General features: G+C 30.2%; 2 protein-coding genes across 2 annotated transcripts; both read left to right on the plus strand.

The window, feature by feature from the left end:
• The first annotated feature begins 9693 nt into the window (after positions 1-9693).
• On the plus strand, positions 9694-10656 carry LOC140183724 (uncharacterized). Its single transcript, XM_072232476.1, has 2 exons — positions 9694-10090; positions 10286-10656. Exons 1-2 carry the CDS (start codon positions 9694-9696, stop codon positions 10654-10656), a joined length of 768 nt encoding a protein of 255 aa, XP_072088577.1.
• A 15-nt stretch (positions 10657-10671) lies between these two features.
• On the plus strand, positions 10672-11427 carry LOC140183725 (uncharacterized). Its single transcript, XM_072232481.1, has 2 exons — positions 10672-11011; positions 11060-11427. The coding sequence occupies exons 1-2, from the start codon at positions 10672-10674 to the stop codon at positions 11425-11427; spliced, it is 708 nt and encodes a 235-aa protein (XP_072088582.1).
• Positions 11428-25748: the final 14321 nt, after the last annotated feature.

The raw sequence follows: 25748 nt of genomic DNA on the forward strand, positions 1-25748 counted from the left end.
ATCACTCTATCCTTTAATTAATTTTTAATATAACAAAAAATAGATTAATTCAACTATACTTACCTACACTATATATAATTTCATCACAAAATCAAAACGTCTTTTTATCCATTCCTCTAATTTCTCTGGTGACTGACGTAGTTATAGGAGGTATTATCTTTCTTGTATTTCATCACCATATTATATTTCTATCACGAAATCCAAACAGCTAATAGCAGTTAGCATTAACTATATTAGCTACCAGGCGCGAAGAGTTGAATGATGATTAAAATAAAATCGTGTGGAATTTGTGCAATACTGATCTTTTTTTCTTATTTCTTACTTCATTTCTTTCATTTGTTTATTTTTCCCGTATGTAACAATAATTAATGACAAGTAACGACCTTTGTGTAGATATGTAACTAAACGGGCGGATTAGGATGTTTGAATGGAAAATAAATTTAAATAAAATTTAATTTTCATGCATATATTAAATATAAAACAATTTTATATAAATAATTTATTGTGTATTATCATATTAATAAAAATAATTAATTTTAAATTTTTTATTTTAAAAAATATTTAAATATATAAATTTGATTAGATAATTGTATAAAATTCTACTCACTACCAGAAACACGGTGATTAGCCACGGAAAAAACCGTGGCTAAAATCAAGAAAAACCATGGCAATCAAGCGTTAGCAACGAATGGGTATCTGTGGCTAACAAGGGCGACGCATTTTCAGTTAGCCACGGTTTTTGGCCTGTTAGCCACGGTTTTGTGACCCGTGGAGACATTTAAATAGCCACGGTTTTCACTATTTTAGTCACGCTCTAAACCGTGGCTAAATGACAATAATATAATCAACAAGTATAATTTTGCCACAATTTTGTCCGTGGCTAATATTGGTGGGCTGGGTTTTTTTGCCACAATTTTGCCCGTGGCTAATGTTAGTGGGTTATTTAGCCATGGTTTTTTCCGTGGCTAATCACAAAAGATAAATTAAAAAAAAAATATATATATATATATAATAAAGATGCTACTTAGTACAAAATTATATCGTATAAAATTAAAAAAAATTAGCCATATCCATATAAGTAGAATTCTTATTAATAAAAATATGAAATTTAAGTAATAATGTTGAAAAGCAAATATCCTGAACTAAATGAGTTTAAACTATTACAAAATCAAGTATCAGAATGCATCATTATTAGATCTCTAACGTCTTCATTGGAGTACCTACAAAAACATTCAAATAAGATTGTGTTATCTCTTAATTCATGAAAAAAAAATGTTCCAAGACATTATTTAAAATAATAGTTTAATGTAAAAAAAAGTAAAAATGCATACCCAATAAAACTGAGTTTTCATTTTCACAACATAAAACATATCATTAAACTCCTCATCAATCAATATATTATATATTGCTAGACTTATATCCTACTAAACAATTTTCAATTCAATTGTTTCATGTAAGTAAGTAAGATATCAGATTACAATCAAAATCATTTAGAGACAGAATTTAAAAATAAAAATAGAAATGTATTAGCAATTAACAAGATCAATATTTTAGAGTAGAAAGTTGAACTTACCAGGTAAATATTGAGCATATCAAGCATGCGGATCTTCCAGGTAAGTGTCCCTTGTTCCATGGCAACATGCATCCATTACTCTAAGTTACCATTGTTCACATATTCATCCATTAGTAGCTTAAATACTGAAACAAAAACAAATAAAAATGCTATTGATAATACAAAGAAATAGATACTATGTACTCAGGAGTTGTGAGAGCATAGATAATAACTTAAAATGATTTACTTTGCTAAAAATAAATACCTGTTAACTCCCTCCAAGCAGGCACATAAGATGTTTATGTCTAACATGACCTATAGCCTCCACTTCAATTATGAATTCACTTTTCTTATTCTTTATTAAATAATTTCAAATTTCAATCACACAACAACTTCGCTTTAATAATTGAAAGAAAACAGTCTCAACTACTGTCTAGTGTTATAATGAAAGAAAGGTTGAAAGAAGCAAATCAAATAAAGTATCCTTACAATTTTTTAAGAAATTTTTTTTACTGCCACCTCATTTCTATTGATCAACGTATAGAATGCTTCTTACCATTCTTGGAAATTCCTTCTTCTTCATACATCAAACTAAAATCTCTCTCGTTTGAGATAGTTTGATCTACATTGATTAACATTATTATGATCACAAAATAACACTCATATAAAAAGAAATATTCACAAAGATTAGGCTCTTAAGTATATAAAAAATTACAATGTTTAAAGAATGGATGCTACCATAGTGATCTAAATGGTGGAACTTCTTCTTATGAAGTGGTTTAGAATATACAAAACTAAATGCATAAAGTTAGACTCAAAAATAAGAAACACAAGAAATGATAAGAAATGTAAATAATAACTCTTATTTGCTACCTTGCTATGGCTATGAGCATTACCAAAATAATGTTGATTTTAGGAATTTTAGCATATAAAGGAGAACTAAAGTTAATTAGGAATATAATTAATCACATTAGTACGTACTACTAAGTAGATAATTATATTTATGCATTTAAATTATACTTTATACCAAAAATTCATTCTCTATACCATCAAAAGGATAAATGAATAAAACATGCAAATCCAAGACAATGCATTCATCTCCACCAACAACAAGAAGAGAAAATTTAAATCGACCAGTATTCTAGAGAGGCAAGATTCAGAGCACTACCTCCAGAGAGTGACAGTGAAGGAGGTGCAATGAAGCAACCTAGGGTTCCTTCAAGTCTTCTTCACGATTTGCCGTAGAATCGGATTCTACCGATTTTGCTTGCTTCTTCGGCGACTCGAACTGACGGTACTCGAACTGCTGCAAATCATGGTCCTTTCTCTTCCACAAAATGTCTAATGCGATCGTACTCAGAATTTAAACAGGAACGGATTGAGCATAACGGATTTACTCTGAAAGTTAATTGCAGGAGCTAAGAAATTACGGATTTGGAGAAACCGAAGAGAATGTTATTAGCGAGAGGGATAGGTTGCATGTTATCAAACTTGAATCAATTACAGGAACTAACAAATAGGGAATTTGGAGAAAAAATAGTGTGAAGAAGTTATCGTAAAAACTGGGTGAGTGGGCTACTAGTTACATTTAACATTACCGCTAAAAATTTCATTTATCTTATTATAAATGTTAATTTGAATTTTGTTTAGTGAAGTAACTATCATTTTTAATTTAGAATAAAATTTAATTTTAATAAAAATATTAAATTATAAATTTTATAACTTTAAATTATATTTTAAAAATTTTACATACAAATTAGAATTTAGAATTTTGACCCGTTGGATTTAAAAAAAATGGCATCAATAAAAATTAAAATAAATAAACTTAAAACTTAAAAATTTGATACCTTTGAATTAAAAAAGAATAAAAATGTTGTACATAGTTAAAAAATGAACTTCCATAAAGTTTATTTTATTTTATTTTTTTATTAAATTAATAAAATGTTAATAAATAGATAGAATAATAAAATGTAGTTATAAAACTAATATTCTGAATTTTAAGAGTTAGAACTTTGTTCATTAATATTGCACTAAATTAATAGTGAGTAATTAAATTAGTTATTATTCTAATCAATTATAGTTAATATTTTTTATTTTTTAGAATTAGCTAGAGTTATTTTATTAAAGATAAATATGTACTTTTTTTTGTACTCTTTTGATACTCTTTTTATAATTTTAACATTTATTTTTAATTGAATCATTTTATTTTATTACTAAAGTCTCTAAATTAATGCATAATGTGAAATTGAATACTGAAACTGTATTTGGTCAGAAAGAATACGAATAAAAAAAAGTGACAACTAAAAAATATAAATAGTAAAATTGTATGTATATGAATTAGTCTTTTTTTATTATATTACAATATGATTTTTATAAAGTAATGAACAACACAACCACACAAAAAAATTATTTTTAAATCAAGAAAGAAAAATTAAAAAAAGATTCGGAGATATGGCAGAGTATAATTTTTCGACGGTAGCACTAGAAAGGAAGAAGGGAGAAAAAATTAACAATTGGAGAATTGGAAAAGCCTGCATAAAAATTAAGAAAAAGTATAAACTGCATAAAAATATTTTGAAAGAGATGGAGAAAAACGCAAAATTAAAGACAATTTTGAAGTGAAAATCGTTTGAATTCATCACGGTGATCATTAGGTCTGTGGTAAATAAGGAAAGTCATCTCAAGTTAGCCACGAACAAATAAAACCGTCGAAAAAATCCACAAAATTTAGCCACGGAGATACAAGACGTTGCAAGTGATTATCACGATCATATAATTTGCCACTATTTTTTATTCGTGGGTATCTTCCCGTTGGTAATACCCGTATTTCTGGTAGTATTTATATTATGAATATATAAAACCTAATATCTCCAAATAAATTAACTAAATTTAATTAGATTATTGGATATGATTAAGTAATTGACTAATTGTGTATACTTGTCATAATTAATGACTATTTCAATTCCTTTTATTATTAGACAAAGAAAATTATTAGAATTTACTTTCAGAGAAAGTTGTTACATTTAATGCATCCCTCCGTTCTACGGAAATTAAATAAAATATTATAATCAAATGCTGGCGATTAGTACATTATTATTTTTTTTCATATAAAAAAGTTGACAAAAACATTGTTTCATCTTCATTTTATGTTTACGTGCGTTTTGTACTACTTATTAAATTAGTAGAAAAATTTTGTCGAAGTTATGAGCTAATTAAGAACATTGGAAATGATATTGAACGCGTTACAGTAGTGAGTTTGAAAGAATAAGAGAATTTCTATTAAATGATAAATTTAGAGTTGTTCGTGGATTATATCTATAGCATTTATCTGAATCTGATTTAAAAATTGTGGATGTGGATCTAATTCGTAAGGTTATAAATCAGATCCGACTTAATTCACACACTAATATGATTGGATTGCGAATTTTATGTAGGTATTTGTATATCCGCAAAAATCAAGAAATAAATAAGTAAATATTATTTTTATATTTTATTTTAACTAATAATTATCGTATATATTGTATTATTTTAATTTATTATTTAAAAAAAGTATGTTTAATATTATTTTAAAAATAGACATATTTAAAAAAATAAAAAATAAATTTTATTAATATTTTTTAATAAAAATAAATTTTTAAAATTATTTTTTGTTTTGCGAATATATTTGACATCCGATCCAATTCAATAATTTTCGTGTAAACCGGAGCGAAATTTTAATCGTATCCATTATCCAATCTGATTCGATACGTGTTCACCCGTAGATGAATCACAAAATGGTACAAGCCTACAAGGTATAAGATACAACAATAAATATATAATTGTAACTAATTAGTGCTTGTTTGGATGTCATTATTTTGATAAAAAATATATTTTTTAATTAATTTTTTTTAGTGTGTTTGGTAAATTTTTAGTTGCAAAAGTAAAAGCACTAGAAAAATTTAAAAAATATATCTTTTTTAAAAAGTTGTAATTTACATCTTTTTTAAAAGATCTTTTTTCATTAAAAAAAAGATATTTTTCATGTAATAAATAAACAAAAAAGTACTTTTATATTGTTATATCCAAACATAATTGATAGATAAAAATATATTTTAAAATGAGATATCCAACATAAAATTACTTTTACTTTTTTATGAGATTTTTTAAAAAAAAATCGAAAAAGATATTTTCTTAAAAGCTCACCCAAATAAATTCTAAAGTTGGTATGACGAACTGCAATTTGTTTGTCATCTCTAATATTTTATACATAAATATATATACAGTAATTAATTTTAGTCTATATATAATATTTTTATATGTATTTAGAGTAAAAATTAGATCTTTAAATTAAGAACACTTAAATAAGAAGAACATCATTACATTGTAAAATTTAAATAAAACATTGATACCCGTATTTTGTATTCGTTTGAACTTCTAGTTAGAAATTATTAGTATGAATTTCGATCTGTTAAAAAATTTGACTATGATTTATATGAATTGAGTAAGAGCAAGGCCGAAATAAAATCGGTGGCTCATGAAGCTAAGTAGATACTTGGTTATAGGAGAACTCACTATCGACAATGGGAAGGGTTAGATTAAGGATAATTGAAGTCAAGGATACCATGATAATTATAAGGCGAGTCCATAATGAGTAAAGTCGAAACTAAATGAACCACACGAAAGTTAATCCTAAACACGATACAAGAACGTAAAAATTAGAGACCAAAATAAAAAAATATGGCGAGTTCACTGTAAAGAGTAAAGATTTATCAGAATTAAGACAAAGTCATAACATGAAAAAAAAAAAAGAAAAATTAGATCGTGGTCATCAAGATTTATTCGATATTTTCAGGTATATATTGAAAGATGCAAGAAGTCCAAAAAAAAATAATATTAAAAAAAATTGATATTAAAAGATAAAGAAAATACAAAACGAAGCACAATTGAAGGTAGATTTCATATAAAAAAAACTAACATGTCATGAGTATTTTGGCCGAATGAAAACCGATAAAATACAATATTTTCTATATACTATTTAGCTATTGACAAGTAATAAATTATTAATTTACATTGTTTTCGTAATATGTTACTAAATTTGTTTATGAAAAAATTACAAGAAATTCGAGTGATGGTTTCAATGGTGTGCATTTTCAATCGGTGTTGTTGAACATTATAAATAGCATCAATACAGGTTGATTTTTGGATGATTTTATTTTTAGAACTTACTTATGTGAATGTACATGTACTTTATGTATTTTGATTTTTCTACTATTTATTCAATTATAATCTTTAATAGAAAATATGTTTAAAACTAATATCTCGAGTTATTTTATTAGATAATAACCCAACACCATATCAATCAAGGTCTCCAACTACTAATCTACACTCTGTAGCCAAAAAAGAATGATGTTCCAATATTAGTGATATTAGTAATTCGAGTATCACACGTGAAGTATATGATAGTTAGGGCTGGAAGTGAGTCAAGCAAGCTCATGAGCTAGTTCGAGCTCGACTCGTTAATAGATCGATAAGCTAAGCTCGTGAGCTAGTGAGCCAAGCTTGAGTTTGAAATTGAGCTCATAAATTAAATGAGCCGAATTGAGCTTGAATAAGCTCAGCTCATTAGCTCGTGAGCTAACTCGATATATATATATATATATATATATATATATATATATATATATATATATATATATATATATATATATATATATATATATATATATTATAATTTTTGTATTTATTTTTTACATATAATTTTGATGTAGGACATAAATAAAAAAATTTATAATTTATTAATAGATAACAATATATAGAATTGATCTTTTTAAATATTTTTTAAAATATATAAGTTATAATTTATTGATATAGAATTATAGATTTTGTATTTATGTTTCTATTATTTGAGTCAGCTCGTGAGTTTGAGTCAGCTCCTGAGCTTTCAGTGAGTCAAGCTTGAACTTAAGAAATAGGCTCGATTGTTAATGAGTCGAGCCGTGAGCCAAGCTTAATTTTTGTGAGTCGAGCTTGAGTTTAGTCTAGCTCGGCTCAGCTCCGCTCACTTCCAGCCCTAATGATAGCCCATGTCATCAGACAAGTCAACAACAGCTTCAACAAACATCAAATAATATCGACCAGTTGCAAAGCCAGGGTATGTTAATATGCTTTTATTACTTAAAGATTAAACATTTAACTTTTCAATTAGTCTATTAAAAATAATCTTTGGTATCTGCTAAATAATTATTATAGATTCATTGGAGTACACAAATCGAATTAGATTGCAAAGGGATGCAAGACTGAATAGGAAGACTATGCTACTTCAAAAGAGACATAGTAATATAAGCATGATAGATTGTAATTATCACAAAGCTAAAATTTTACTTCTTTTATCTTTAATATAAATTCAAACATTTAACATATATTCATTTTTCTTTTTTTTTATAATATAAAGTACCTGATGTATTATCTCTAATGATTATAGGAGTAAGTACATCTAATTCAAATTTAGATACTAAAGAATTAGAAGAAGTGTGCATAGCTGAAAAAGAAAGACACCTAAGACAAAGAAAAACATTCTTGAAGGAATTGGCTATAAATCTTTCAAAAAATTTTGAAGAAGTTGAGGATATTACTGAAAACACGACTATATTAGATGATTCTGTGCAAATTGAATACCCAGCCATATTCGATGTTGCTGAGAATATAGGTAATCTAAGAAGTAGCAATATCAGCACTCTATTATTTACTATTGTTATGCTTTTTATAAACAAAAAAAATATCGTTTAGTGTTCAGGTTTTTAAAATTCAGACTAAGATATGGTTATATATTATAATTTTTGTATTTGAACATTGATTTATTGTAATTCTTATTGTTTGATTAGCGTGCATGTAAAACTTAAATCTTGAGGCTGCACAATGAAATCGTATTATATGATCTCATCTTTTTAATCCATAAATTGCGGTCTTCGGTAATCTTTTATAAATATTATTTTTATACTTAACATGGTGAAAGAAAGGTATATTTTTATATAAAGTATTTATTGCAGATATAACTGAAACATAATTTATTATTTTGGTGATTATTAGATGTGATAAATATTGGTGACCCAGATTTTTTTTGTCGGCATTACGACGCCATGATGTGGTATGAGGAGAGATCAGAGAAGTCCAAAACAGGATCCAATATTGAGTTCTCAATATGTTGTATACGAGGGAAGGTACAACTGTCGTTTTTGCAACGTCCACCTCAGCTCTTGCAAGGTTTAATATCTGGAGCAGACTAGAGAAGCAAACACTTTAAGGATAATATAAGAACTTATAATAGCATGTTTTGCTTCACGTCCCTCGGAGGTAAAATAGAGACCTCCATCAATGATGGGACAGGTCCTCCCCAGTTCATTGTGAGTGGACAAAACTACCACAGAATTGGAAACTTGGTGCCAATTGAGGGACAAAGACCAAAATTTGCGCAGTTATATATTTATGATACAGAAAAGAGGTCTCAAACAGGATAGAGATTTTCAGGTTTGTATCATGCATTCCAAATTGATTAAAAATGTATTCAGGTAGTTCGTACTTTAATTTTGGTTAATTATGAATACTAATATTTTTCAATTGATATTTTATACAGTTCAAGAACAACCAACAATAACATTGACCAGTCCTTAGTTCTAGACCTCAAGGACATGATCGATCAACATAATGTTCTTGCTCACACATTTAGGATAGTGAGAAACTACCTGAATCAAGGAGATATCGCAAATATAAGGCTACGGTTGTACCGGAAAAGATCAAAGGACGCAAGAGTCTACAATTTACCATCTTCTAATGAGGTCGCAGCTCTAATAGTAGGAGATTTTGATTCTGGAGATGCAGGGCGTGATATTATAGTTCAATTAAAGTCCGGACATCTGCAAAGAATTCATGAGACACACACCGCATTTATTCCTCTTCAATACCCTATGATGTTTTCTTACAGTGAAGATGGCTACCAAGAAGACATTCTTTTGCGAGAATCTCATAGAGCTGATGAAAATAGAAAGAGACAGCGTGTGAGTTTAAGGGAGTTCATAGCATTTAGAATACAAGAGAGAAAGGCCGAGTATGCAACCATTGTCAATGGTGGAAGATTATTTTAGCAGTTCTTGGTTGATTGCTTTTCTATGATTGAAGCACAGAGGTTGACCTACTATCGAAACAACCAAACCAAGGTGAGGAGTGATATATACAAAGGGATTCAAAATGTAGTTGTTAGGGGTGAGACACGTGCTTCCAAAGCAGGTAAACGTATCATCCTACCTGCGTCCTTCACTGGTGGCATGAGATATATGTTTAATAATTGTCAATATGCTATGGCAATTTGTAAGAAATATGGATATCCAAACCTCTTCATCACAATGACATGTAACTCGAGTTGGCAGGAGATTGGAAGGGTTAACAATCCAAGGAATTTAAAGGTTAAAGACCGGCTGGATATATCGTGTAGAGTATTCAAAATTAAGCTTGACATGATAATCTCAGATCTTAAGCAAGGAATTCTATTTGGAGTGCTAGATGCAGGTATTGCTCATCATCCAACCTTATTTTTAGATAAATATTCCTTTAGATTGTTATAAAATAAATGGAAAAATATTTTCTTACTTAGCATATTTAGCATATTGTTGATTTTTTATTATCATCCTTAATTTATCAAAGCACATACATAAAATAGATAGTTTAAATATAACATATATTTTTTTGTCTTTTTTGTATAAGGAATGTATACGGTGGAATTCCAAAAAAGAGGTCTACCACATGCTCACATTCTTTTATGGTTAAGTGGAGATCATAAAATAACAACGACAACTCAAATTGATCAGTTAATATCTTCAGAGTTGCTAGATCCTGTTCGGTACCCAAAATTGTTTAGAGCTGTATCTACATATATTATTCATGGACCATATGGTAGAGCATTCTCAAAATCTCCCTGCATGAAAGATGGGCATTGCACCAAATATTATTCCAAGACATTCAGTAGAACCACAGTTATCGATGATAGTGGATATCCATCATATAGAAGACGAGACACAAGGGCGGTTACTGAGAAGAAGGGAGTCCATATGGATAATAGGAATGTGGTTCCATAGAATGCATATCTGCTGATGTCTTATCAAGCGCATGTTAATGTAGAGTACTGCAACAAGTCGAATGCTATCAAATATTTGTTTAAGTACGTGAATAAAGGTCCAGACAGGGTAGCAGTTGGAGTTACAAAGGAAGCTTCCAGTGGAGAGGATGCTCAGGTTATTGATGAGATCAAACAATTTTATGATTGCAGATATTTGTCTGCATGTGAGGCTGTGTGGAGAACCTTGGCGTATGATATTCATCAAAGGTGGCCTTCAGTGATGAGATTAACCTTTCATTTGCCTGGAGAGCAAAATATCATCTTTAAAGATGATGATGATCTTGAAGAAATCGTGGAAGAAGAGGAAGGAAAATGTACGATGTTCTTAGCATGGATGGATGCCAATAAAAAATTTGAAGCAGGTCAAACTTTGACGTCTACTGAGTTTCCAAATCAATTTGTTTATGATAGAAAATCAAGGGAATGGCATCCACGCAAAAGAGGGTATTCTATCAGGAGGTTAAATTATGTTCCACCGGGTACAGGAGATATTTATTATATGAGAATTTTGTTAGCTGTTCAGAGAGGTTGCACAACATATGAGTCTATTAGGACAGTTAATGGAATTACATATTCTAGCTTTCAAGATGCTTGCTATTCCATGGGACTACTGTGTGATGATAGGAAATTCATTGCAGCTATTAATGAGGTAGCTGAACTTGCATCTGGTCATCAATTGAGAAAATCATTTACAATGCTACTGATATCTAATAGCATTAGCAACCCATAGCGTGTTTGGAATGCAACTTAGACATTATTAGTTGATGGAATACTATATGAGAGGAGAAAAGCTTTGAAAAATCAAGGTATTTTACTATGTCTTTTTTTTATATCAAGATTTTATTCTCTTATTGTCTTTATTTTTATTAATAATATTAATAGTTTTATTTTGAAATTACTTCTTAAATATTTCATAAAACCACCATGTGCTTTTGCTAGGATTAAACATGACTGATGATGAATTGAAAAACCTCTGCCTTATTGAGATTGAGAAGATACTCAACAGCAATGCGAGATCTTTAAGAGACTATTAATCAACGCCATATCCTGCGATGTCTGATGTTTGCCTTTTTCAGAATAAGCTAATAGAGGAGGAGTTAGCATATGACACAAATGAGTTGACTCATACAAACTTATATACGGAACAAAAGATGACTCATGAGCAAAGGTTAGTATTTGATGAGATACTCAATGCTATTATTACAGACTCTGGTGATTTTTACTTCGTTTATGGGCATGGTGGGTGTGGTAAGACATTTATTTGGAATGGACTTTCTTCTGCTATTCGGTCTAGAGAAAAGATCGTTTTAAATGTCGTATCCAGTGGAATTGCATCTTTACTCCTACTTGGTGGCAGAACAGCTCATTCTAGATTTTCAATACCTATTACAATTACTGATGAATTTACTTGCAACATCAAGCATGGCAGTTTGAAGGCTGAGCTGCTCATCCAAAGTAGCTTAATAATTTGGGATGAAGCTCCAATGCAATAAAATGTGCTTTGAAGCACTTGATCAGACGCTCAGGGATCTTATGTCAGTTACCGATCAACATAAGACACATCAACCATTTGGTGGTAAGGTTGTTGTTCTAGGAGGTGATTTCAGACATATACTTCCGGTGATTCTGAAAGGGAGTAGACACGATATATTGGCATCCGCTATTAACTCATCCCATCTGTGGTCGTTTTGTAAGGTTCTGAAACTGCATAGGAATATGAGGCTTCTAATGTCTTCTTCGGATCAAGATGAAGGTGAAATGAAGAGATTCGCTAATTGGATACTTGATATTGGAAATGGAAATATTGGCTCTGTTGTTGGTGATGAATCAGAAGTTGAAATTCCAGATGATCTATTGATTACAACTACTGATAGTTCAAGAATATTATAAACTTCAAACTCTTCTATTTATATTTTACTTTGAATAAAGATAAAATAACATATTTAACACGTTTATTATATAACGACGATGATAGTGTTATACTAAATTTAAAAAATATATGGTTATAAAATATTATTTTTAATTTAACTTATCAAATTTAAATATAAGCCCGTGCATCGCACGGGTTTAACACTAGTTAGTGCTTGTTTGGATGTCATTATTTTGATAAAAAAAATATATTTTTTAATTAATTTTTTTAGTGTGTTTGGTAAATTTGTAGTTGTAAAAGTAAAAGCACTAGAAAAATTTAAAAAATATATCTTTTTTAAAAAGTTGTAATTTACATATTTTTTAAAAGATCTTTTTTCATTAAAAAAATATGTTTTTCATGTAATAAATAAACAAAAAAATACTTTTATATTGTTATATCCAAACATAATTGATAGATAAAAATATATTTTAAAATGAGATATCTAACATAAAATTAATTTTACTTTTCTATAAGATCTTTTAAAAAAATCGAAAAAAGATCTTTTTTTAAAAGCTCACCCAAATAAATTCTAAAGCCGTATGACGAACTACAATTTGTTTGTCGTCTCTAATATTTTATACATAAATATATATACAGTAATTAATTTTAGTCTAAATATAATATTTTTATATGTATTTAGAGTAAAAATTAGATCTTTAAATTAAGAACACTTAAATAAGAAGAACATCATTAAATTGTAAAATTTAAATAAAACATTGATACCCGTATTTTGTATTAGTTTGAACTTCTAGTTAGAAATTATTAGTATGAATTTCGATCTGTTAAAAAATTTGACTATGATTTATATGAATTGAGTAAGAGCAAGGCCTAAATAAAATCGGTGGCTCATGAAGTAGATACTTGGTTATAGGAGAACCCACTATCGACAATGGGAAGGGTTAGATTAAGGATAATTGAAGTCAAGGATACCATGATAATTATAAGGCGAGTCGATAATGATTAAAGTCGAAACCAAATGAACCACACGAAAGTTAATTCGAAACACGATGCAAGAATGTAAAAATTAGAGACCAAAATAAAAAAAAATATGGGGAATTCACTGTAAAGAGTAAGATTTATTAGAATTAAGACAAAGTCATAATATGAAAAAAAAAAGAAAAATTAGATCGTGGTCATCAAGATTTATTCGGGTCAAGTCTATTTTTATGGCCTATAAATAAAAAATAAAAATAAAATGAAATTTTTAACTTAAATACTGCATCATTATATAAAATTTTACAAAATCTAAAATCATTCTGTGTCAAAAAAATTCATATTATTCACTACAGCAAAAACGGAGAATAACGGTAAAAAATTGTCGGCCGTTAATCCAACCGCCACAACTAACAAAAATACCAGTGATTGTCACTCTGTCGCAGCAACTTTTGCATGAATAGCGGCCACTGCGGGAAGAACCGCCAGTAATCAAGATCTTTATCCTAATTCAATTTTATTATCTAATAACCAACGATTTTCCCCATAGCCAGAGCTCCAGAAACCGGTGAAAACAGATTGGAAGCACCCAAAACCCTGAAGTCGCTGCTCCACGGTGCGCCCCTGTTGCCCATCAATCATTCTCTCTTCGGTGCGACCTTTCGTGCCTCCTCCACAGTGTGTGAAACCCCTACTCCATCCTCCACGGTATGAGAGAAATCCCTAATAAGATCTGCTCTGTCTGTGCGGTTGTGGAGTAGCGCGACTGCCATCCACCCTTATCTCCCCAGCGTCCTCGACCTTTCACCCTTCTTCCACAGTCCGTGAAACCCCTGCTTCCCTCTCTATGGTACGCGAAATTCCTAATCTCTGCTTCACTTACTTTCATCACATTCTTTGATGAAGAGACACCATGTTGTGGAACCCATATTTGGAATTTTTTCAATTATTTCTTCTATAGGGCTTGTGCTACCCGTTTACTCCACCTTTAAGGTATTGAGAGTAAAGGCGAAAATGACCAGCGCAAGTGATTATTGTATTGGGCAGGTTCCTAGTTTTTCTTGCTTCTCAATGAAGCTGAAATTACTTACATTGATCCCTGTCATATACCTGTCCTAAAATCTTGTAATTGTTAGTGCTTATAAGTCATGATAATTAGTTGTGCTGTATCATTCGAATTTGATTGACAATGTTGAAAGAATTTCCAACTGAGTGGAAATAACTTTTGATAATTATCTGTGCAAGTTTAAGTTTTTAGTCCTTTTAGGTTGCCTAGTTGAACTTGTTATTCTGCACATTTTATTTTTATTTATATTTTTTGTAAGAGTTCATTGAGTTGATGGTTTTATTTGTAAAATGGGTATGTGTATTAACACTGATCTCTCTTATGGTTTCCAGCTTATGAATCTTTTAGTGTAGCAGAAATGTTTGCAGAAAAGTTACCAATTTCATTATAGCAATAATGCATTGTGTTATGGAAGACTAGATTTTTTGGCAAGTGAGAGAGAAAAGCTGAAATATCTAGTTAGAAGTTTATTTTTGTTGTTACTTTTTCAGGTGCGATTGATGAAAGACAGGGACAGTGGAGAAAGTATGGGGTATGCTTTTATAGCTTTCAAAACAAAAGAGGTTGCACAGAACGCCATAGAAGAGATACACAATAAGAAATATAAGGTATTCGTGGTGCTTTCTGCAATCGATCTTATATGGTGATTAATTTTAATCTTTTAATCAAAGTCGAGATTTTTCTGTGACAGGGTAAAACTTTGAGTTGTTCACTATCTGAGACGAAACAAAGATTGTTCATTGGTAATGTTCTGAAAACTTGGACTGAGGAGGAGTTTAAGAGAGTAGTCGAGGGTATTGGTCCTGGAGTTGAAGTTATTGAGCTCTTTAAGGTGCAGTCTTCACCTAATCTATGCTGATAATATATACTTACATATGCTGATGATATAAGTGGTTTTATATAAAAGGGAATCCTATGTCACCCATAATAATGAATAATTAACTAATCAACTAACCATAAATTTACATATTTGTTTTGTTGGTTTAAATATGTTTTTAGTCCTTATAAAATATAAATATAGGACATTTTTTAATATTAGACACACACATGGACACATTGTTGCTGTTGTTCCTTATAAGTACTTTAGTTAAAGTAGCTAGTTCTATGTTTTCTTGTTATTTGCTTCCAAAGTTTTCTTCTTGTGATCTTCCACAATTGATGCTCTCCTAATGCCTCAAACCAATTACATTGAGAATTTCTAGCTTACTTTGATTATTTTGCTTTTATATTTTAACATTTTTGTAATTTCATTTAGTAATGTCCTTTCACTCTTTTTGTTTATGATATGTAACTGATTGTTCATGTATGCTTTGTGCAGAGTTGAAATATACTTATTGAGAGTTGTTTCAAAACGATTGTCAGGAAAACCGCAGGAATGGAATAGTGAGTCAACTAAATAATTTGTTGGACTTTTCATGTAGGATGTTGATGCGTGAGCTTCTTTTCTATCTTTTCCTAGTGAATTTGCATCTAATTTGTTGAGTTTAATAAAGAATTAATTATCTTTTAGCCAATATGGATGCTACTTTGAGTCTTTTGAAATTTTATTTATTTTAGGTAGCATTCGGCTGAATTTGATGGAGTTTCTGCAGTACAAGAATCAAAGGAGATGGCAGCGAGGAGCAATGCGTACGTATGACTGACGCGTGCGTGTGATTTGGAGCTTTCCATAGCGACGTGTACGCATCACATTTGAATATTTGCACAGTGACGCGTGCGCGTGACCGACGCGTCCGCGTGATTCGCGAAAAAGGTCATCGACGCGTACATGTGACTGACGCGTACGCGTGACATGCGTCACGTGCAGAAAACGCAGAAACCGCTGAGGGTGATTTCTGGGCCCCATTTTAGCACCCAAGTTAGGCGCGGATCCAGTGAAGTTAAGTGGTCCCCACGTTACAAGACGCGGAATTGTTAGTTAATTCTGATTTAAATTCAAATTTGATTTTAAAATAGGAAAATATATTATCTTAATTTTAGATATTAGATTTTAAATTAATTAGGATTAGTTATAAAAAGGGGAGACTTCTCTTCTATGGACATTCCATTGAGGGGGATTCCATTAGGGAATTCTATACCAATTTACATTCCGCATTCCATGAGCAACTAATCCTCCATTGTTAAGGTTAGGAGCTCTGTCTATTTGTATAGATTGATTTTATTGCTTTTTCTATTTTAATTTATGTATGGATTTATAATTTAAGAATTGTTTTCGCTCTTTATTTTATGAATTTGGGTGGAACGGAAATAAGACCCTCTTTCTATTTGAATTTTTGTAAAACTTGGAAAAGCTCTTTACTTGAACAACAGCTTGAAAACATATTCTCCTAAATTTTAATTATCTGGATTTAACGCGATACGTGACATATAATCCTTTTATTTTTGGGTAATTAGAGTTTTTGTGGCATATAAACTGGAATTTGATCATGTAGCTTCTAATTGGAATTAATTGACCAAGGAATTGGTAGTTAATAAATTTTATAGGAGACTAGAAATGTCTAAGGAATTAGGGTCTAGTCACATATAGTTTGCCATAAATTAAATCCTACATAATTAAAATAGTTAGTAAGAAAAGTAAATCCGGAAAAATAGATAACTCTGAAATATTAACTATCTTCTCCATATTTTATTCTCAACTTATTTATTTTTCCTTTTGATATTCTGAGTTCGAATTTAAACCTTTTGAATATCTCAAAACCCTTTTTTGCTTGTCTAACTAAGTCTATCAAACACTATTGTTGCTTAATCCATCAATCCTCATGGGATCGACCCTTACTCACGTAATGTATTACTTGGTACGACCCGGTGCACTTGCCGGTAAGTTTGTGGTTGAAAAACACCGCATCAGATGTTAATTTCTCTCTAATCTTATTTACCTATAAATGCTTTTAGTGCTTTCTGTAGCATGTCTTGTTCTCTCTTGATGATACCATAGGGTAAATACACATGCATTTTAATCAAGCACCTTTATAGCTAGCCAATTTTGTGCTCGAGAAGATTTATTTATTTATTTATTGGTTGAGTGTTTTTTTGGAATTCAATGTTTAATTTATTTATCAGTTAGAATTTTAGTTATTCAATTAGCCATCCAATCTTGTGCAATGTGGCTGATTTTTGGAAAAGGTAAAATAAAATAAAATTTATTATCGTGAAAATTTATGATGTTTATCTCATGAACTCTGTTCTTTGTTACTTGGTTATGGATTCCATAGTCCTTAATTATTTACATCATAATAACTCCTACCATATCTATGACAATTTCAATTATAGTTTTCCCGAGTTAATTGCATTGATTATTGATTATGAATTCATGAAGTGCTTCTGTTCCATATTCCAATCAAGAATTAAGAAAAATGATCAGGCAACATACTCATTCATGATCTTTTGATTTCATTGTTAAGATTGCCTTTTCTCTATTGACTAAAAATGCAATTTTATCATGAAATTAGTACATGAAGTTCTAGCATTCAGATGATGATTCTACCTTGATCTCTAAACTATGTCATAATCCCTGACACGTGATTTATCTGATTTCATACTTGCTTTTTTTATTTCTGATTTGGCAGTGCTATAACGTGTCATTGATTAATTAACCTGAAATATCATTCCTCAATGAGAATTTGCACTTAGTTTTTTCCCCTTCCTTTTCACAGAGTAAATTTGTCATTGCACACCAGGTGGAATTCAAACTTGCAAAATCTCTACTGATGAACATTTTACTATTTTAGTGACAGGTATGCATATAAACTCTATAGCTCTATTTACACCATTTGATCTCCTATTCCAATGCAATATAGCCAATCTATTATTTCGAAAGGAATAAAATGGTTAAATGAAAGTTAGCATATAGGAGCTATTTTAATTGATTTAGTTTTTCTATTTATTGTTCTGTGTTTGTATAAATTCAGTAGATTTGTTGTGAAATTGTGATTCGAATATGGCAGTGTAGATTTAAGCACATAGTTTAACTAGGAGTTTTGAAATTGATTGCATAGTAAAATTTATGTACCCCTACATAAAAAGTGGTCTTATGGTTTTGCTCATCATAATGGATTAAATTTTCTTTTCATATAAAAGATATGTTTTAATTTGTTGTTAGTTTTTCTCATAAGAGATCTCTTTTCTCATGTTATCTGTATACCCTATCAGAAAATCAAATGGTTAGGAGTATTATTCTACCGGTTAAAAGGGATCCAACTCGTATCGAAGGTCTAAGGAGGCTGTCGGTTCATGATTCTGAATCAGACGAAGAGTGATCTGTTTGTTTCTCGTCATTAGACAAGTATCAATTGGATAGTTTTAAAATGCACGAATATTGCAATATGTGTGTAGTTTTGTCTTAGTTCTGAGCTTTAAATTTTCTGTTTTCTTTCATTTTTCCGTTGTTTCCATCATTGTAAATAGGAAATTTACATATTGTATCAATAAGAACAAAGTCACTACAACAAATAAGGGTTTTCGCAATGGTTAAAAACTGTTGTCGTAGATCAAAAAACCGTTCCTAAAACTTTAGGCAACGCTTTTGGCAACGGTTTTTGACCTGTGGTATATGTGGCCGTTACCAATGCTCATAGGCAACGGTAACAAAAAAATCGTTGCTTCAGTTACTAGCAAAGACAACGGTTTTGACAGAAAATTTTAAACAACGGTTTCGAACCGATACTCGATAGGCAATGGTTAGAACCGTTCTTATAAATGATCCAACGGTTTAATACCGCAACTGGATAGGCAACAGTTTTAAACTGTTGTATTTATATTATTCACATAACCAACTATTTTAAAGCGTTACCATTGGTGTCATTTTTTGGCAACGGTTATAATACCATTACCATTTTATAATCATCTAAGATAACGGTTTTAAAGCGTTATCGTTGGTGTCGTTTTTCGGCAACGGTTTTAATACCATTTCCATTTTATCGTCATCTAAGACAACGGTTTTAAAGCGTTACCGTTGGAGTCGTGTTTCGACAACGGTTTTAATACCATTGCCATTATGTAATCATCTTTGACAACGGTTTTAAGACCATTGTTTTTTGTAATTATTGGCAACGATTTTTTTGTAATATATAATTTTTTATTTACAATAGTTTTTTCGTGAATGAAATTAATTTTAGTCTTTTTTAAAATTATTTAGTCTCAATAAATAATATAAACTATTTGAATCAAGTCACTAAAGAAAAATAATTGAACATTTTCCATCAAATTTAACTTATAAAAATTGTTGTAAGATCCACAATATCATCTAATTTTGTAAAAAATATAATAACAAAAAAGAGTTGAAATAGCTAAGTAGCAAATAGTCATCATGTCCACAAGTTCATGACTTTTACTTTGTAACATTTGCTTTTAAAAATTTGACCTTAATCAAGTTCGATTTCTCCTTTAACATATTTTTTTTGTAAATAAAAAAATAAATCAAATATAAAACTACACATCTTTAATACTAATAATGTTAAATAAAAATGTTTGAGAGAGAGAGGACAAACATATATATCATAACATTCTTCTATTTGGATACACAAAACAATTGAATCAACATACATCATAATCAACCATTATTTAAGATATGATAGCATATAGAAACTTTAACAACAAATAATACCTCATCATGCGCATCATCATTCGGATTGCCTAAAGTGCTTCCTAATTGAGCAGCTAACAAGTCAAGGTCCACTCCTGAGCTTTTTTGTTGCAGCATTATCTTAACAAGCGATTTTAGTTTATCTACTTCTTTTTGCATCACATCAATCTTACCTCTAATGTTGCTTTCTCAGTTGCATGTTGCTGCTTAAGGGTGGCAACTTCTTCATTTTTCTTCAACAAAGTTGGTGTAGTAACTCTTCTATGACATTGCACTCTCCCTGCCTTCTCTTTTCCAAATATAGATTGGAAAGCTCTAATTGCTTATTCTTTAGACTTTTTATTCTCAGCTTGCAAATGTGCCTATATCAATGTGAAGAAAAATAATAATAATAAACTAAGAGTAAATACACAATTGGACTAAAAGCATATATCATTTGACAACATCAAAACAAATAATAGAGATTAAGAATAATGTCAAGATTCTTTAACTCAACGCAAGCATAAAAGTAACCACAAGTGATGGACAAATTGGCAAGACACAAGAAATTCATAACCTATTTTAACCAAATTAACTCCTAATACTTACAATAACATCCAAAGTGTCTTGATCCAATGATTTTTCCTTTGTGCTTTGGAGAGTCTCAACAAATATTTCTGCTTGAGTAGGTGGTTCATTATTTTCCTTAGAAGCAGCCTATAAGTCTAATTCAAATAGCATTTGTATATAGTTAAAAGGCACACCACACATACACATACAAATTCACAAAGAATAAAAAATTGTACCAAGCTTGCACGTATTCTTGCAAAATTTATTGGTCCCTTTCGATGCCAAAATTTTTGTTGTGCCCTATTTTTCTCATTCTGCGAGGACATTTTCTACATAACAAGAGACAAATATTATTAAAAAAATCATCATATTTCACTCATATGTGTATATAACATAATTGCATAAACAATTACACTAAGTTTCACATGCTTACCTTAACTTTCTCAGTTCTCCATAAGCAATTAACTTGTGAAAATGACTCTCAGGTATGCTTTTAGGACGATTTTTCAACATCTCATTAACACATTTGTATGGCAAAAAATGAGTTTGCTTTATTGTGGTCTTATACCTTCTCCAGTTGTCATTGATATGAGCAAGGACTATCCTCTTTCCTTCAGTTGGAATAATGAGTTTAGCCTATAAAACACAAATATTATTTGCTAGTACGAATAAAATACATGTGTATATTTTCAAATAGTTTCTAAAAGAAACAAGACTAATATTCTCACTTAAATATATTCCCAAATGGCTTCTTTATCTTTAATCCCCTTTCAATTTGTGTAAATTAATGGACAAAAATATGAATTCCTTGCCACGGTACCCAAAAATTTGCTCAAGTTGTTTACAGCTTCATCAGTAAGACCAATTGTCTCTCCTTCAATATCTAGAGAAATTTTTTCTCTATCTTCCAACTGTCTTGCATGAATCTTCAAGCATTATGTAAGTCCTCGTGTTTTCTTCATTGTTGTCTCTATACAAAGATACTAATCATATACCATCTCTCTTATTGATTTATAAGATATCTAATTGAAAAAAAAAAAGAACAAATTAAAGTAACCTTTTGAGTTGAATTTGGTCACGAAACAAAACTAAAGTAAAAAATTACCAAATTCAATTCACAAATTGGAATTCAATTAACACACAAATTTTTAGAAATTTCGGCAGCAATCTGGTGGTAAATAGGACGTTTCTGAATTTAAACAAACAGCAAAATCAACCTATATGAACTCACTAAAATCAAATCAGCACTAATCATGATCAATTTATATGAATTAAACGGCAACAAGCGAAAATGACAATCAGCAGCAATATAAAAATTAGCATAATAAGACCATCATCATCATTGCTCAATCAAAACAAGGCATGAAATCAACCATTAACAAGGATAAAGTAGCACTATACAATTTGAAACAATAATGCAACAACCATCATTTGTCAATTAAAACAGCTCAGAAAACCATTCATTCCAGGCATCAGCAACAACCCAAAAGTTCAACCTAAATCCACTATAATTTAGATAAAACTTCCTAACCACCTATAATCCACTAAGCATGCATAACTAAACTGACTAATTTAACAAAAACTGAACAAACTAATTAAACTAAGAAAATGTAAATAGGAAAAAAAATTGAGAACCTATAGAAGAAGCAGAAACAGAAAATGGCAAGGGGAGGGAGAATAGAGGCAGAGCAGTGTCGACTCAGAGGCGGCTACTGGTTGCGCACAGTGGAGGATGAACGCAGAAACAGGGAAACAGTGGCGTTTTTGTTTTGGTTGCGAAGACAGAGGAGGACAAAAATGGAAGAAGAAGAAAAAAGGAGAAAGGAAAAGAAGGAGGTGTTTTCTTTACTGTTGTCTCTATACAAATATACTAATTATATACCATCTCTCTTTGTAGGAAACTAGGAGTCACTTCTAAAATTAAAGTCAAAGTGTACAAAAAAAATTATAGACCAATTAGGAGTCACTTCTAAAATTACTATTGTCTTTAGTTAAGCTATAATATAATCAAATTAATTTTCAGTTTACAATGAACTAATTAAATATGTTGATATCAAAGTAAACAGTGCATATATTACCAATAATTAAAAAATACCACTGCACTAATAATTAAAAAATACCACTGTACCTCTATTTTACTAATAATTAAGAAACACCACTGCACATGCACCATTTATTTTTGTTAAATAATTTTTTAACAAAAAATTATATGATGTGAATTGTTTTGGATTACAAAAAATTGTTTTTAACACTGCATAAGTGATATATAACTGAAAAATAAAACAATACCAACTAGCCAAAATTTGGTTAAAAAATTAAAACACAAATCATAGCTAAGCTGCTAAGCATATCTCTATAATTTAATAGTACAATGAATCAAAAAGAAAAAAGAAAATAGTGTAACTGCATTGCATGCATATAGCCGATGGTGGCACAGCAGAGGTGTCATACCCATAGATTTTATATGCAAACCTGCTAAAAAGCTATTGGATAGAGATACCAAATAACACAATTTAAATTCTAATTTATGAACATCAAACAATAGAATTATCAAAATCCAGTTTTTTTTTTAAAAAAAGACTTTTTAGCACCCACCCAAACAATATAGATCACAGTATATGTTAAAAATTGTACCTGCCCAACATTATATAAATTTGCTTGTATTGCTACTCGAACAGGGTCACAATCACACACTGGTTGGCAATAGAATTTCCTCAGTTATCCCAAACGAAAATTTATGTACTAAAAAATTGGATAAGCAGTTAAGCACAATAGAAAGAAGGAAACTATTACTAACATTTTAGATTTGTTTTCAATAATTAATTAGAGTAATCAACCACTTAACTGTATTTATGGAATTGATTCAGTTGACTCTAATAAGATTTTCTCACTATTGAGTTCGTTAAAAATTTTTGCTTCTTTTATGTAAGAGTAGAAAAACCTTATAGAACCAACTGAACCAATCTCATGAGCACGATTAAGCTATTGAATACTTAAATAATTAAAAACAAATTTAAAGCACTAGGCATGTGTCACATCCTCCTGTACAATACTAACAGAAACTAGTTGTTGCAATCTCTATGCGAATGATGTCCTATTTTGGGGGTATTTGAAATTCTCAGTTCACAAATTCAAATCAGAACAAAAACTCAGTGAACATTCAACACTCATCTTGCTCATGTTCACAAACATCACCACTTTCCTTTCTTCTTCGTAACTCCAACAAAAATAGGCAACAGCCAATCAAACCCTAACTAAGTAACAAAAAATCAGAGGAGAAGACCACTTACCACAGATGACAACCCACAAACGGCCAATGCAGTGAAGCAGCGAAGCACAACCCACAATCAGCAAAGACAATGAAACAGAAGCAGCAAGGTAGAAGCAGCGAAGCAGAACAGGGGAGAAGCAGCGAAGCAGAAGCGGAACACGGGAGACGCAAGGACACCTCAGAGAATGGAGAAGCAATGAAGCCACGGAGAGGGGAAAAGCAGTGACGCCGTGGAGAAGAGAGACTCAGCGACGCCGGAAAGGAGGAGGCAGCGAAAATTTCGGGAAGGATGCAGCGACGATGATGGTGCGATGATGGTGAGTTGCGATTTAGAGCTTCCTGGGACTTGCGATGATGGTGCGATTTCGGATGTCCTAGTGAACTGCGGTTCAATGGCGTCTCCGAGTGGGTTAGGATTGATAGTACGGTGGAGGGTGGAAGAGCTTTCTTCGCCCTTTAGCTTCGAAGAGAAGATGAGGGTTAAGTTTTTTCCTTTGCTGTATGCTGTGCTTATTATTTTTTTTAATGATTTTAATTTTTTTTCCATTTTAACAAATGCCGCCTTTGCTAAGTACCTTAAAAATACTCGTTAAAATTAGTAAAGAAAATTAAAAATTTAAAGTATTTAATACATTAGAAATTTTTAGCCATTCTAACTGTTCAATACAAAATTCTATTCGTTATCAAAACACAAGAATTTTAAGCTTTGGGAGAAATTAATTAATAGATATATAATATTTATTCTAAAATTATTATAATTTTATTTTTTATATTAATATTTGTTATATATTTATAATAAAAATAAATAATATTTATTATAAATTTATTTTAACATTATGTTTTCAAAATATAATATTTTTTATATATTTATAATAATAATATATAATATATAATATTTATTATAAATTTATTTTAATTTAATTTTTTTTAAAAATAATATTTGTTATTTATTTATAACAATAGTTTTTGAGTATTTTATAAATTCAGTATTTATAGAAAAAATAGCTTAAATTTATATAATTATATGAAATTATTTTTATTTGTATTGTTTAATTTATATAATTATTTAAATAATATTAAAAATGGTTATTTCATAAACAATTATTGTAATGGTTGTAAAATCGTACTTTAAAATAGTAAAAGAGAACGGTTTTATTTTGTTATTACACTACAAGACACACGCCGAATAGTGACGTTTTTTGATGGATTTGCGGCGGTTTTAAACCGCCGCGAAACGAGATACCAGCGATTCTAGAAGCGTTGTAAGTTAGGGGGTGGAGATTTGATTTTGCGGCGGTTTCATGAAACCGCTAGCACAACCGCTACAAACCAAGGATTAGCGTTGTTTGATTTAGTGGCCACCGTTATTTCAGTGAGTAGATTTAAAAATTTTTTGTAGCGGTTACAAAACCGCCATAAATTTATGTGTCTTTTTTTAAAAAAAATTGCAACAGTTTTAAACTGCCACAATTTTTTAAACAAGCTTAAAAAAACCTTACTAATTACAATAATTTATACCATTTTTTTACTATAACCTATTTTTTTTTGCATCATGTTTATTAAACTTGAGATATTAATATAAAAAACACTAAATGAACAATATTAAACTCATAGATAAATCTAAAATGTTAACTAAAAAAATACTTAATTGTAAAATCAAAAAACATGATACTTGAGCACTACTTGTACACATACTAGCATATATATACAGGGGGAAAAACAAAAATAAGGTGGTAAAA

Source organism: Arachis hypogaea, chromosome 1 (assembly GCF_003086295.3).
Source record: "Arachis hypogaea cultivar Tifrunner chromosome 1, arahy.Tifrunner.gnm2.J5K5, whole genome shotgun sequence".
NCBI classification, from domain to species: Eukaryota; Viridiplantae; Streptophyta; class Magnoliopsida; order Fabales; family Fabaceae; genus Arachis; species Arachis hypogaea.

Coding starts and splice junctions, on each gene's coding strand:
- LOC140183724 (XM_072232476.1), top strand. CDS start 9,694: ATGATTGAAGCACAGAGGTTGACCTACTATCGAAACAACCAAACCAAG. Junction 10,091..10,285: donor ATTTGGAGTGCTAGATGCAG/GTATTGCTCATC, acceptor TTTTTGTATAAG/GAATGTATACGGTGGAATTC.
- LOC140183725 (XM_072232481.1), top strand. CDS start 10,672: ATGTCTTATCAAGCGCATGTTAATGTAGAGTACTGCAACAAGTCGAAT. Junction 11,012..11,059: donor GGAAGAAGAGGAAGGAAAAT/GTACGATGTTCT, acceptor AATTTGAAGCAG/GTCAAACTTTGACGTCTACT.